The sequence below is a fragment of the Microtus oregoni genome, unplaced genomic scaffold (assembly GCF_018167655.1).
Source record: "Microtus oregoni isolate MIOR12 unplaced genomic scaffold, Mior012 000042F_ref0000377, whole genome shotgun sequence".
Taxonomy (NCBI): domain Eukaryota; kingdom Metazoa; phylum Chordata; class Mammalia; order Rodentia; family Cricetidae; genus Microtus; species Microtus oregoni.
The window spans coordinates 14,193,221-14,206,310 of NW_024543209.1; the positions used below are offsets into that span (position 1 = coordinate 14,193,221).

The window sequence follows — 13,090 nt, forward strand, 5'->3', positions numbered from 1 at the left end:
TCCATTGTGTAAATGTACTATACTACACCTTCTCTATCCATTCTTCAGTCAAGGGGCATCTAGGTTGTTTCCAGATTCTGAATATGACAAATAACTTTGCTATGAACATAGTTGAACACATATCCTTATGGTATGATTGAGCATCCTTTGGGCATATAACCAAAAGTGTTATTTCTGAGGTAGGTTGTTTATTAATTTTCTGAGAAATTGCCATATTGATTTCCAAAGTGGCTATACCAGTTTGCACTCTAACCAGCAATGGAGAAGTGTTCCCTTTACCCCACATCCTCTTCAGCATAAGCTGTCATCAGTGTTTTTAATCTTGGCCATTTTTATAGGTATAAGATGGAATCTCAGAGTTGTTTTGATTTGCATTTCTCTGATAGCTAAGGATGTTGAGCATTTCCTTGTGTCTTTCAGCCTTTTTAGATTTATTTGTTGAGAGTTCTCTTTTTAGCTTCATACCCCATTATTTTTATTGGATTATTTGTTCTTCTGATGACCAATTTGTTGTGTTCTTCGTATATTTTGGAGATCAGCCCTCTGTCCAATGTTGGTGAAGATCTTTTCCCATTCTATAGGCTGCTTCCTGTTTTGTCTTGTTGACCATGTCTTTTGCTTTAGAGAAGCTTCTCAGTTTCTGGAGGTCCCATTTATTAATTGTTTCTCTCAGTGTCTGTGCTGCTGGGGTTATATTTAGGAAGTAGTCTCCTGTGCCAATGCATTCAAGTATACTTTCCACCTTTTCTTCTATGAGGTTCAGTGTGGTTGGCTTTGTGTTAAGGTCTTTGATCCATTTGGACTTGAGTTTTATGCATGGCGATAGATATGGATCTATTTTCATTATTCTACATGTTGATTGTTATGTGTTGTTCTTCCCTATACTGTTGTATTATGGGTAAAAGGAATATCATCCTATGGGCCCTTTCTTATAAAGTGTATGCTGTCTAAAAGGGGTAGAATAGTGGAAATAGAGGCTATGAGGCTTGGATAAAGGTTTAGACAAAATGGCATAGGTGTGGACATGAAGAATGACTTAGTGAAGATGACAGTTACTGGGTATCTGGGGAACCATAGCAAACATCAAACATGTTATATAATTCAGTATATAGACAGTTCTTGCAATATGCTACTTTTTTGTGACTTCTGTATAAATGTCCTTGAGACTTTTGCCCGGAATGAATGAAGCATACCACATCTCCCTGTGACTCCATGAATCTTTTTTATTCCCAGTACCTCCTGCCCTCCTTGCCTGGCTCCAGAGCCTGAGCCTGTCTTATGGTTACCTGTCAGTAACTCCCTTTTGAAATGATCTGGTCAGTGGTTGATAACACTCTCACCTAGAGAGAGCCGGAGGTTCATTTACTCAAGGAAAATCTAAGGCCTCTTCTGATGAGGAGAAACTTGTGTTTTGCAACCACAGAGAGCATTCTGAATTTAAAAGAAGAGCAACACAGCGCAACTAAAGATAATAAACACCTTAGGCCCCTTCCTTCATGCAATTGCTTGCAGTCTTCACTGCTAAGCCCACCCGATATGGGTTTTTTTTCCTCCTTTATTTCTCTTTTTTTTGGGGGGGGGGTGCTGGCAAAAATTCTCAACCTGCTTGCCCTGGCACTCAGAGCATCTTCATTTTTTGAAGAAACCTCCCAGTCAGGCCAATGCTCTGACTCTCATTGCTGAGCCATTCTGCTTCCTTAATGTCGATCTTAGAAAAACGTGACCTCATCTCTTTTCTCCACCATCTTCTTCCTGGTAGCTGCTAAAATCTTCAGTTGTCTGCCTTGTGACATTTTTTTCTCTCAAATTCCAATAATACTGTCCTCAAGTTTCTTTCTGACTCTGATTTTCTTTTATCCAGAAGACTAAGAACCCACCAAAGGGATCTTGCATTTCCTGGGAATGACACTAAGCTGAGGACGTTTGCCTTGAGTAGGTGACAGGGACTTATGAGGCCGAGAAATCCTATCTATTGTGTCTCTGTGGCTAGGGGTGTACCCTTTGTACAGTCCCCTCACTTTTTGACAAGGACGATGGAATTATCCTGCTGACTTAGTCTCATCACTGTTCACATCTCCATTGGTGTTTCCCAGAATCCTTTGCAGTCAAGATGCAGTGATGATCCAGTGATCATTTGTGACCAAGGTCATGTTGTCACGACTGCAATTGACGTTGATTTGGTCAGCACCATCTCTCCTGATGCTGGTGACTGAAGGTTATGATGTGGTCACCACGATCTCCCCTGATGCTGGTGGCTGAAGGCTATGCATGGCCTCACCATCGTTTACTGCTATTTGGTAAAGTTTCCAAAGAACTCGTCCATTTTTCACAGCTCATAATTTCTCTGAGAATCTGAGCTAAGTTACCCCAAAATGTGTCTGAGGATGATGTCATGGTTCTACCCACTGTCATCACAAAAGAGAGTCATTTCACTAATGATCAGGGCACAATGAAGGCACAATTTAGCACTTTCTTGTTCTAAGGTGAATTCCCAAAAGCATGAGCCCACAAGTTAAAAGAAACTCTCCAGGATGGAGGAACAAGTAAAACAATAACAACAAAACCAAAACAAAACAAAGCTACACTATAGGTATGGGAGAGGGGTCAGTGGTTATTTCCTGCTCTTGCAGAGGACCCAGGTTCAGTTCTGTCACCCGCATGGTGGCTCACAACTTCCCATGTCTCTAGTTCTAGGGGATCTGGTGTCCTCTTATGACCTCTGAGGCCTCCTGCACACATGCACCCTGCACCCCAGGAAGGCAAGCACAGAAAACAAGTAATTAAATCTTCAAACAAACACATTATATAAAACATTCAAAAATCATTAGGATTGAAGTTCTCTTTACTGATCATCCCAGAATGTCTATCAGATTCTGTAGTGCATAAGATCAAGGGGCTTCCCTTTATAATCCTAGCTGCAGATTAGGACACATTCAATACTGGGCGTCAAATACCAGAAGGAAGAGAAGAAGCCATTCCACGGTGCAGTGGACCGCAACTGAAAGAGCCTGAGATTTATGACAGCATCTTTAACATGTTAAACATTTTAGTAGAAAATGGTGAAGTCTCCCTGGCAAGAGGGGCCTCAGGATTTAAAATGAGACCAATATCTTAGCCTTGAGGCAGGTTTGACATATTATAGTGATCAGTCTGGTAGCCAGGTCCTGGCAAGTCTCCACAGGCAGTCTGGGGTGTTTTATTACCTCATCTAATTTAAGGAACAATGTATTACTTCATCTCTGGTGTTTTATGTTATTGGAGATCCACTTTTATTGGGCAGGGCTTTAATTAATGGCACAAAGGGAGGCGTGGACATGGATATATTCTCAAATTCTACAAGGAGAATGTTGAAAATAGGAGCCAAAAAAGACTTAACACATCATACGGTTTTCTCCTCTGGGTTTTCTGCCACGGATGGAAAAATGAGGCTGAGCTTTCCCCGAGCATATTCAAAGTGAGCCATGCAGCAATAATTCTAGGGTGCTACTCACATGCATTGATACACTAAGATTATCAGAATGGAAATCTTTCCTACATTCTTTTACCTTGAAAATCATTGATCCATTTTTTTTAAAAAAATTCAATTAAATGAAAATGAAGAGGCAGGAGACAAAAAGAGTTTAGGTGTAACACATGTTTGCAGGAGATAGACACACAGAGGCATATGGTCTGGATTTCGTACTTTCAATAGACATTTGCCTGAAGTTAGAGGGCTACCCAGTGGAAAGCTATATGAACAGTCGTGTAAGATAAATAAAGGTCTCCTTCCCTTTTATTACCCACACCCAGAGGTGTGGTGGCATGTGTTGAAAGTCCAAGCAGCTCGGGAGGTCAAGACAGGAGGCTCACTTGTGTTCAGGAGTTTAAGACCAGCTTGGACAACAGAAAGAGATCCAAAAAAATAAAATAAAAATTAACTCAAAACTGAGTTCCAAAACAAATACTTACTTGTGTGAGTCCATTAGTAGAATGGCAGATTACTAAGTCAAGATGATCTTAGGAAGTCTCTAGGAATTAAAGGGTGCTTGTAGCCTGCTGCTTCTATTGTGTTCTCTGTGGAAGATGAATGTAATATAATTATATTATTGGAATAGAAGAGCAGATATTTGCTGTCTCATGCCCAACAGAGATTGATCTTAGATAATTTTTATCCCAAAATCTCGCCCTTACATCTTGTTTCTTGCCGAAACTAGAAAACTGGCATAATCCTGAGGGGAAGAAAGGAAACTGGAAGTGGTATTTGTGTCTTTCCTGCAGGCTTTCACTTGCTCTAATTCTTTCATTTCAATGAAGCTCACATACATTGTGACTGATTTACTAATCTTTTAGTCATAGTTCAAACAGTCAAGTCTAGAGTTTAACTCTTTTGTAGCACCATGTCAGTCAGGAGTCAAATCCTGACCCATAAACTGCTATAGATATAGGTATTTCAAGCAGAAAGGGATTATATTTAGTAATGGGTTTCCTAACAATTAATTACAAAGGCTTATAACTGATCAGAGCTACATAGTTTCAACGTCTGTCTGTACAAGGCTGAGAAGCCAGTAGCTGCTCAGTCCAGGAAGCTGAATGTCTCAGCAGTTCTGTCCATGTTTTCTTGGAAGATTCCTGGAGAGGCTGTATCCTGGCTGCAACAGCAGAAGACAATAGTAGCAACAACTGCAGCAGTGGGGTAGATACACTCACCAGTAAGAAGCGAAGGCCGGTAAGCAAGCAGCACAGACTTTTCCATAGACTTCTTTATATCTAGGTTGTGCTCGAAAGACATTGCCTACTATGCGGTGTCTTCTCTGTTACTCCTTCTTGGAGACCTCCTAAATCTGAATATCTTGCCTGGGCCCAGGTGAGTGAAAGATTCCCACAGGCCAGCCTGGGTCCTCACAGTCTGGGTAGATGGGTGGGTGTCATTATGATGGGCAAATATGTGGTGGAGAAGGTAGAGAAAGAGAAGCAGAAAGATTCATGTGTCGTGGAAAGAGGCAGAATGCGAGAAGTGAAGGTGGCCAGGAACAGGCTGATGTGAGAAGCCTGCCTGCTGCCCAGGGCCAGGTGATATCCAGGCCCATGCCACTGCCAAGGGCCATGTCTGAGTCAATGGTCCTACAGTAGCTGGGGTCTTGTGACCATGCTGGTGTCCAAGGACCATGCTGCCACCCAGGGCATTATTGATCTGGGTGGCCTGTTTTGTTACCTGGAGGCTTGGTGACTTCCAGGCCCAAGCTGCTGCCTAGGGCCATGACTAGGTTAGTGGCCCTGCAGCAACCAGAGTCTATGTCAACATCCATGGTCCATGTAACCACAAGGGTACATAGGAATCATTTGTTTTGAAATCTGAAGGCTGGGCTGAGCAGGCTCTGGCCCTGTCTAGACATTACCACAGGAGAGCAGCTTCCCTCCACTCGGAAGAGATGGCCCCACTCCTCACCAAGGCGTGTGAGAGCTGGCCCCAAAGGCAGGGGAGCTAGCTGCACCCTTCACCCAAGGGAGATCATCTCAGCAGCCCAGACTGACAAGCTCAGCTACCACCAGACCCATATCCTGGGCCTTGAGTTGGGCCACCCTAACATCTGTACCATCTATGACCTGCAGGAGCACATGCGTGAAGGGACTGGTCCTGCAGAATGATAGCTGATAGCTGCAGGATCTCCACAACTCGGGGCAAAAGCAGGCTATCCGAGAGGAGTTTCAAAGGTGAGGGGCCAGTGATGATGGTGCCCCAGAGGCCTTGAACCAGACTAAATACTCACTGCAATGGGCGAAAGGTTATACTGCCCGACACATCCTAACTCCTAATGCCACTATGCTGCAAAATATTTATCTATACTGTGTGAAGATGTGTCACTGTGATTTGTTTTATAAAGAGCTGAATGGCCAATAGCTAGGCAGGCAGACGTTAGGTGGGATTTCCAGGGGCACAGAGGACTCTGAAAAGACTCAGAGCAGGTTGGACATGTCATACGGAGGAGAGGTAACTGAGCCATGTTGCAGAACATAGATGAAAATCATGGGTTAATTAGATTATGAGAACTATAAGGCGGTTCTCTGTAAGTTCGAGGCCAGCCTGTTCTATGGCGTGAGTTCCAGGATGGTGTTGCCAAGGCTGTTACATACAGAAACCCTGTCTCAAACCCCTCCCCCGAAAAAAAGCAAAGAAAGAAAGAAATGTAATTACTGTAATATCTAATAATTGTACCTTGGGTGAACTATAATATCTAGTCATTGTACCTTGTGTGAAATGAACTTTCTTTCACACAAAAACCAATACATGAATGGAGGGAGCAGCTGAGCCTCAGTGTGGACACAGTCCAGAAATAGATGAGTTATTAAGCTATGGTGTATCCACATGATAGGATATTATACTACAATGAAACAAATGAACTACTGCTGCATTAACTTTGCTTGAGAAGATACGAATAAACATCTGTTTATCTCAGACAAGGATGAACAACAGACCAAACCTATTCTATCGAAGCCTAGTTTGGTAAACTAAAGAGTTTATTTACGCTTACTCATGGGAGCATAGGTAAAGGATTTCCTAGAGGAACACTGACAACATACAGGTCTCTACATTACTGAAAAAAGCCACCATCCCACTCCCATAATCATTATTGGCTTATGCATTTTGAGGAGGCTCAGAGACTAGCCTCAGTGTCCAGCGTGCTACCTCATTAGCCCCTTGTGCTAAACACATGAGTTTTTTCTCCTCTTCACAAGGGAATATTAATGGACAATCTCGTGAGGATCTCTTGCTAATGAAGAGGGGACAGAGTTCCACAGCAACCATTAAGAAACATGACAATAGGGAACTCTGAGTGAAAAAGCTAATCCCCAAAGACTTTAAGATCAATTTATAATTAATACTCTCCTAATAATAAAATTTTAGAAATGGAGACCAGATGGGTAGTTTAGGAGTTAGAGAGAGGGGTGGGAGGTAAGAGGTGTGGCCATGAAAATTTAGCAGGAGGCATTGATTGGGGCGGTGGAATTGCTTAGTGTCTTACTGTAGTAGTGGCCACTGTACACAGGCAAAACTGTGTTGTTTTTCATTATCTAAGGGAGCTGGTTCCTTACATCCCAGCTAGTTTCCTCCAAATATCAAAATCCACAGATGATCAAGTCTTTTGTATGAAGTAGTGTAGTGTTTGTGTATAAACTATGCATATCATCTTTTACATCATCTTTAATACCTAATACATCACAAATGTTGTGTAGGTGGTTCTTACACTGTGTTACTCAAGGAATAACAAAGGGAGACTTGTCTATATATGTTCTTTAAAATACAAGCATTGCATTAGTCAGGGATTTCTAAAGGAACAGAACCAATAGAACAGATGTATATGATAGAAAGAGATTTATTAGATTGGTTTACATGGTAGAGACTAGGTAGCCTAAGAATGGCTATCTGCATGCTGGATAGGATGAGAACCTGATAGCCCTTCAGTCCATGAAGGTGTATGCCTCAGAAATCTCAGTTGAAGGCTTTGAGGATTCCTGGAGAACTTCTGGTCTTGCAACCACACTGGAGGACTGGACTTGGGTTCTGATATCTGCAAAAGATGGCAGCAGCAGTGGCAGCAAAAACAAGATAGATGCACTCATGAGCAAGAACAGAAGGAGGCCAGGCAAAGTAGCACTGCTTTTTCCTTGGAGTTCTTTAAATCTGGATGGCTGCTGGAAGGTGCCACACACTGTGGAGGAGGGTCTTCTGTCTTCATCTAACCCTTCCAGGAAATACCCCCATAGACCAGCCTAGAAGAAAGTCTTTTAGATGGTTTCCAGATCTAATCACAGTGACAATTAAGATTACTCACCACAGGACTGGCCAGTTGGCTCAAAAGATAAAGACATTTGCTGCCAAGCCTGATAACTTGAGTTCAGTCCCTGAGATTCACATGGTAGAGCAAAAGAATTGACTTCTATAGAATGTCCTCTGACCTCCACAAGAGCTCCACACATTCATAGCACTTCCACTCCTCACAAAAATAAAAATATGTAACCAGATGCAGAGATTCACAGCGAAGCACTGGGCAGAGCTCTCAAAGTCCGTCGAATAGAGGGAGGACGGATTATACGAGCAAAGGGGTCAAGATCTTGATGGAGAGACCCACAGAGACAGCTGACCTGAGCTAGGGGAGCTCACGGATTCTGGACTGATAGCTGGGGAACGCATAAGACCAGACTAGGCCCTCTGAATGTGAGTGACAGTTCTGTGGCTTGGGCAGTCTGTGGGGCCACTGGCAGTGGGACCAGGATTTATCCCTAGTGCATGAACTGGCTTTTTGGAGCTCATTCCCTATGGAGGGATACCTTGCTCAGCCTTGATGCAGGGGGGAGTGGTTTGTTTGGTCCTGCCTCAATTTGATATACCAGACTTTGTAGACTCTCCATGGGAGGCCTTACCCTTTCTGAGGAGTGGATGGGGGTTGGGCAAGGGGGAAGATGGGGGGAGGAATAAGAGGAGGGGAGAGAGGGGGAACTGGGATAAATAAAAAAATTAAAAATAAGATTGACCATCACACGCACTGTAGTCTTAACTTCTTGGAACATAATACAAATTTGGTTGAGTAGATGGATGCAGAATAAATGGATACCAGGGATGAGCTGTGTTGATACTTTGGGTCAGCTGGGCTGTACTTTGTAGGATGTTCAGCGACAGAGTTATTCTTTAATTACCAAATACCAATAGTGCAGTTCCGGTTGTTACAGTAAAAAAAATCTTCAGGCACTGTCAAATGTCCTCTGGCTTACAAAAATCTCCCATGGTTGAGAATTACTGTGCTAGACTAACACACGCCCCCTCTGGCTAATGCAATCTCATGCTGTCCAGACCCTGTGCTGACTGCACATTCCCCTAAGGCCACTGGGAAAATAACAACAATGAATGACCCTCACTGTGAGCAGTCTTCCATACTTTCAAACCAACAAGTAAAATTTCCTTTTCCCCCCTCTGTCTGTTATGAGATGTATCGTGTCCCTCTATTAATTTATATGTTGAAGTGTTAGACTTCATTGCCTCAAAATTGAGTCTTTACAAAAGAGAGTTGACGGCTAGTTCAGCTGGTAGAGTATTTGCCTTGCATACAAAATATTCTGGGTTTGATCCTCAGGACCACATAAACAGGCCGTAGTAGTCCTAACCTGAGCACTCCGGAGGTAGAGGAAGGAGCATAGAAACTCAAAGTAATTCTCAGCTATGTAATGACTTGTAGGCCAGCCCTGGGCTACAAGAGACCCTGTCTCAAAACAAAAACAAAACCAAGGAATAAGCCCAAAGCCACAAAACAAATTAAAAACTTTAAAAAATACATACAATGAAAAAGTAATTGTAAAGAGGATGCTTTTTTATTTTTAATCATTTCACTTATTAATATTTTTTAAATGTGTGAGCATGTATATCATGTTGGGGTCAGAGGTCAACTTGCAGGACTTGGCTCTTTTCTCCCACGGTGTGTACCTGGATGATTGATTCAGGAAGACAGACTTGGGGGCAAGTACCTTTACCTACCAAGCCAGGTTGCTGGCTGTGAAACAGGGTCTTTAGTAAAATAATTAAGGTAAAATGAGGTCATTAAGGTAGTCCCTAATCAAATATAACCAATGTCCTTACAACAGGAATTTGAAACACAAGCACACATAGAGGAAGGATATCATGAGAAGATGCAAGGTAACATTTACAAGCAAAGGAGACAGGCCTCAGAAGAAATCAACCCTTGATCTGGAGTTTCCAGATTCTAGAATAGTAATAAAGTTTGTTTGTGTAAGCGACACAGTTTGTTTTTCATCTCAGGTATTTTGTAAATATTTTCTTTACTATTTTCTGCATTTTCAGGCCCTAAACATACTGGTTTTATTTATTTACTTCGTAGAGTTGGGGATCAGACCCAGAGCCTCACCCATTAGACAAGTGATCTACCACTAAGCCACATCCCAACACATCCAATACATATTTGATGTCTATGATTTTTTTTCTATTGTTACATTCCTTACTGGACAGTGATCATTGGTATGACATGAGGTGTCAGAGATACAGGACAAATCAGACAGATTTCCCCTAAGTATCAGTTTTTGTCTGCAAGCTTTAAAGTGCTGAATTATTTATCCTTACATTACAACATATTTTCATAAAAATTCAATCTTTAAAGACCATCTAGACTTCAGACAATTTTTGCTTCAATGAATATGTTTCTCCAACTTCTGGGTCTCGTTTTCCATAGAGAATGCACCAGAGAAAAGGCAAAAAACATTAAACCAGACAAGCCTATGTATAAAGTGTGGAAAGTTTCTGAGGAGTCTGGGCACCTAGTCTTGGGACTCCAGATTTGCACCATATTCTTCACACCTTGCATGTTCTATTGGGCACTGTCTTGGTAGCTCAGTTTGAACCTGGAAAGACGATTTGAGGCTATTTATCGGAGAAACAAACAGGGCAGTGGGGGCCAGTGTGTTTTTCCCTTACTCTTCCATATCTGAGTCCTTTGCCAGACCCCTTTCTCAGTCAATGTGACACAAATCTATCAAACGGAAGCAAATTCAGCAGACACAGCCGTCACCCCACCTCTTGACATTGGTCACGTACAGGTTTACTGACCTGTGCATTTTTGTCAATTGTTTCCTTATGCAGGAAGTCGGGTGGGGCCAGAAACTTGACTGCTGAGAACTGCCAGCCCTCAAAGTAAATACTGTTTTGAATGGAGTTACTGGGAACCTCCAAACTGGTTCTAAACTTTAGGAAAGTACCAGAAGACTCAGATAGCCAGGTTGCGGTTAAGGTTGGTCATCCCCCGCATCTGTAACCCCACTTAGGAGCCTTGAAACGCTAGTCAAGTAATGTAAAGCTGACTTCTCACAAAGACACAGCAGCAGGGTTTCAGAAATTATTTAATAAAGTCGGTGACCCCAGGCTTGTGATGCCTGGATTTGGAATTCAGAGTTTTTTTCCTACCGAAAAGGTCAGCTCGTCACTCCTCCCGGAATCAACGGGCGATATCGGGAATCCTGGAGACTAAGGCCCAGGCAGACAGCACCCTCTACCCGGTCGCAGTCCGGCATCCTTCCTCTTTCTGGAGCCCGGCGCCCTCAGGCCCCGCCTCCCAGGGAGGCGTGGCTCAGCATGGAGACCCCGGTGGGGGCGGGGCCGCAGGGGGCGCCGCTGACGCGTCGCTGCTAGGACGAGTGACGCGGCGCCAGCCAGGCCTCAGCCCGGCTCCCGCCGCCCGCCCCGGCTGGGCCGGCCCGCCCCTCGCTCCACGCCCGGCCTCCCGCGCGCCCTGTCAGACTGTGGCGGCCGCTGCAGCTCCGTGAGGCGACTGGCGCGCTCACCCACGTCTCTGCCGGCCCGCCGCCCGTCCCACTCCGCCTTCCTCTCCGCTGCCCGCTCACCCGCCCGCGGCGACATGGCTCACGCGCCCGCTAGCTGCCCGATCTCCCGGATCTCCGGGGACAGCGAGATGGGCAAGCCCAGGAAGGTGGCGCTCATCACGGGCATCACTGGCCAGGTGAGTGCGGGGAGGGGACGAGCGGCCTGTGGCCTCGGGGCACGTGGGCCGCGTCCCCGCGCAGGGCGGCCGAGGCACGGGGAACTGCGCTCGGCGCGTCCCGGAAGGTGTGTGCGGCCGCGGGGGTGAGCCGGCTTCAGCCCGGGCAGCGTGGTTGTGAGCTCTTGTTGCGCACAGGACCGCTCTGTCTCACCTGTCCTCTGGGTGACTGTGGTGTTTCTTCCACGGAGCCCAAGAGAGGGCTTGGAAGGAATATCGTACTTTGCAGAGCCTGGTGCCAGGAAAGAAAAGAGCCAGTGTGATCTGTCAATGTGCGTGGAGTCACTTCGCTCACCCTCCCTCACCTGCTCATCTGCCCTGTTTGGGACACCAGCGGCTGCTGTGGTTTGGTTACCCCTTACCAGCAGAGTTCCGGGTGGAGAAGAGATAATAGGAGTTACAGATCATTTTTTATTCGTCATGTTTACACCCTTTGCCCTCCTCCATACAAACTTGTGAGAGTCATGTTTTCACACATTTTGGGGGCGTATCTTGACAGACTGGTACCAAAGTTTCTAATTCTAGAGACTAGCGTTTCTAATTCCAAAGACATGAACTCCTTGGGCGAGGTAATTAGGTTGTGCTGCCTTGAATGTTGGGAGTCATGTGGAATGCTGAACATGGCTAATTTATGATAGTTATCTCCTAGAGGTGTTGCAACAGGTAGGGCCAACCACTGCCTTATCAATCAGCGCAGTGTGAGATTCAACGGTGTGGAAGTAATGTCTTCCGATGGCGGTCGAAGTAATACTAAAACAAAGATGATAATAATAGCTAATAGGCTACATACATATTACATATACACACACATACATACATACATACAAAGATGATAATAACAGCTAATAGGCTACATACATATTACATATACATACATACATCTACATACTTGTTATATCGCCCTCACTTGGTTAACACTCAGTATTAGTTTCCACAACAAAGTCCTTATTTCCATTTTTAGATGTACAATTTGAGGCCTAGGAGTTGGAATTTTCTGAGGCCCAACAGGTAAGAAGTGTCTTGTTGGGACTGTACCTGGTCTCAAAGGTCTCTAGTATTACAAGGGAGCAGATACACAGTCCCCTAACATTAGACTGTTTCAATACTGGATACTCATTATTTTTTCAGTTCTTATTTCGTCCCATTTAAAGTACTTACAATGAATAAATGTTTAGTAAGATAGAAGGGTGGGAAAGGATCAAAGGTTGAGGAAGAAAACCAAGTCTGGGGACACCCCCCCCCCAAGAGATGCTCTGCTCTTGAACTGTCCCTGGAGATGCCCTCTCTCTTTTTTAATGCTAGAGATCTCTTGCAGATGGTCCTCTTTCCTCAAGTTCTCAGACTGATGCTTAAGTATGGATATTGAAGCTCAGTTGCTTATTACATTCAGTAGACTGTTTTAGCATTGTTAATATGCTGTGTGCCATATTAGTATAGCTTATATCAGTTTAAGTGGCCAGCATTTTGAATCAGTGCAGCATAGAAGTGGAATCCTATTAATAGTTGAAAACTGTTGTTTGGTAGATTCTTCATGGAGAGGAAGGCTTGGCAGTCGT

The 13,090-nt window shown here is 44.1% G+C and overlaps 1 protein-coding gene across 1 annotated transcript in view; it reads left to right on the plus strand.

The window, feature by feature from the left end:
* The first annotated feature begins 11,203 nt into the window (after positions 1 to 11,203).
* Gmds (GDP-mannose 4,6-dehydratase) overlaps positions 11,204 to 13,090 on the plus strand; it is a 542,397-nt gene continuing 540,510 nt past the window's right edge. Inside the window, exon 1 of the mRNA XM_041632801.1 lies at positions 11,204 to 11,495. Within this exon, the coding sequence (XP_041488735.1) occupies positions 11,394 to 11,495 (102 nt within the window). The 5' untranslated portion in view covers positions 11,204 to 11,393. The remainder of the gene's footprint in view (positions 11,496 to 13,090) is intronic.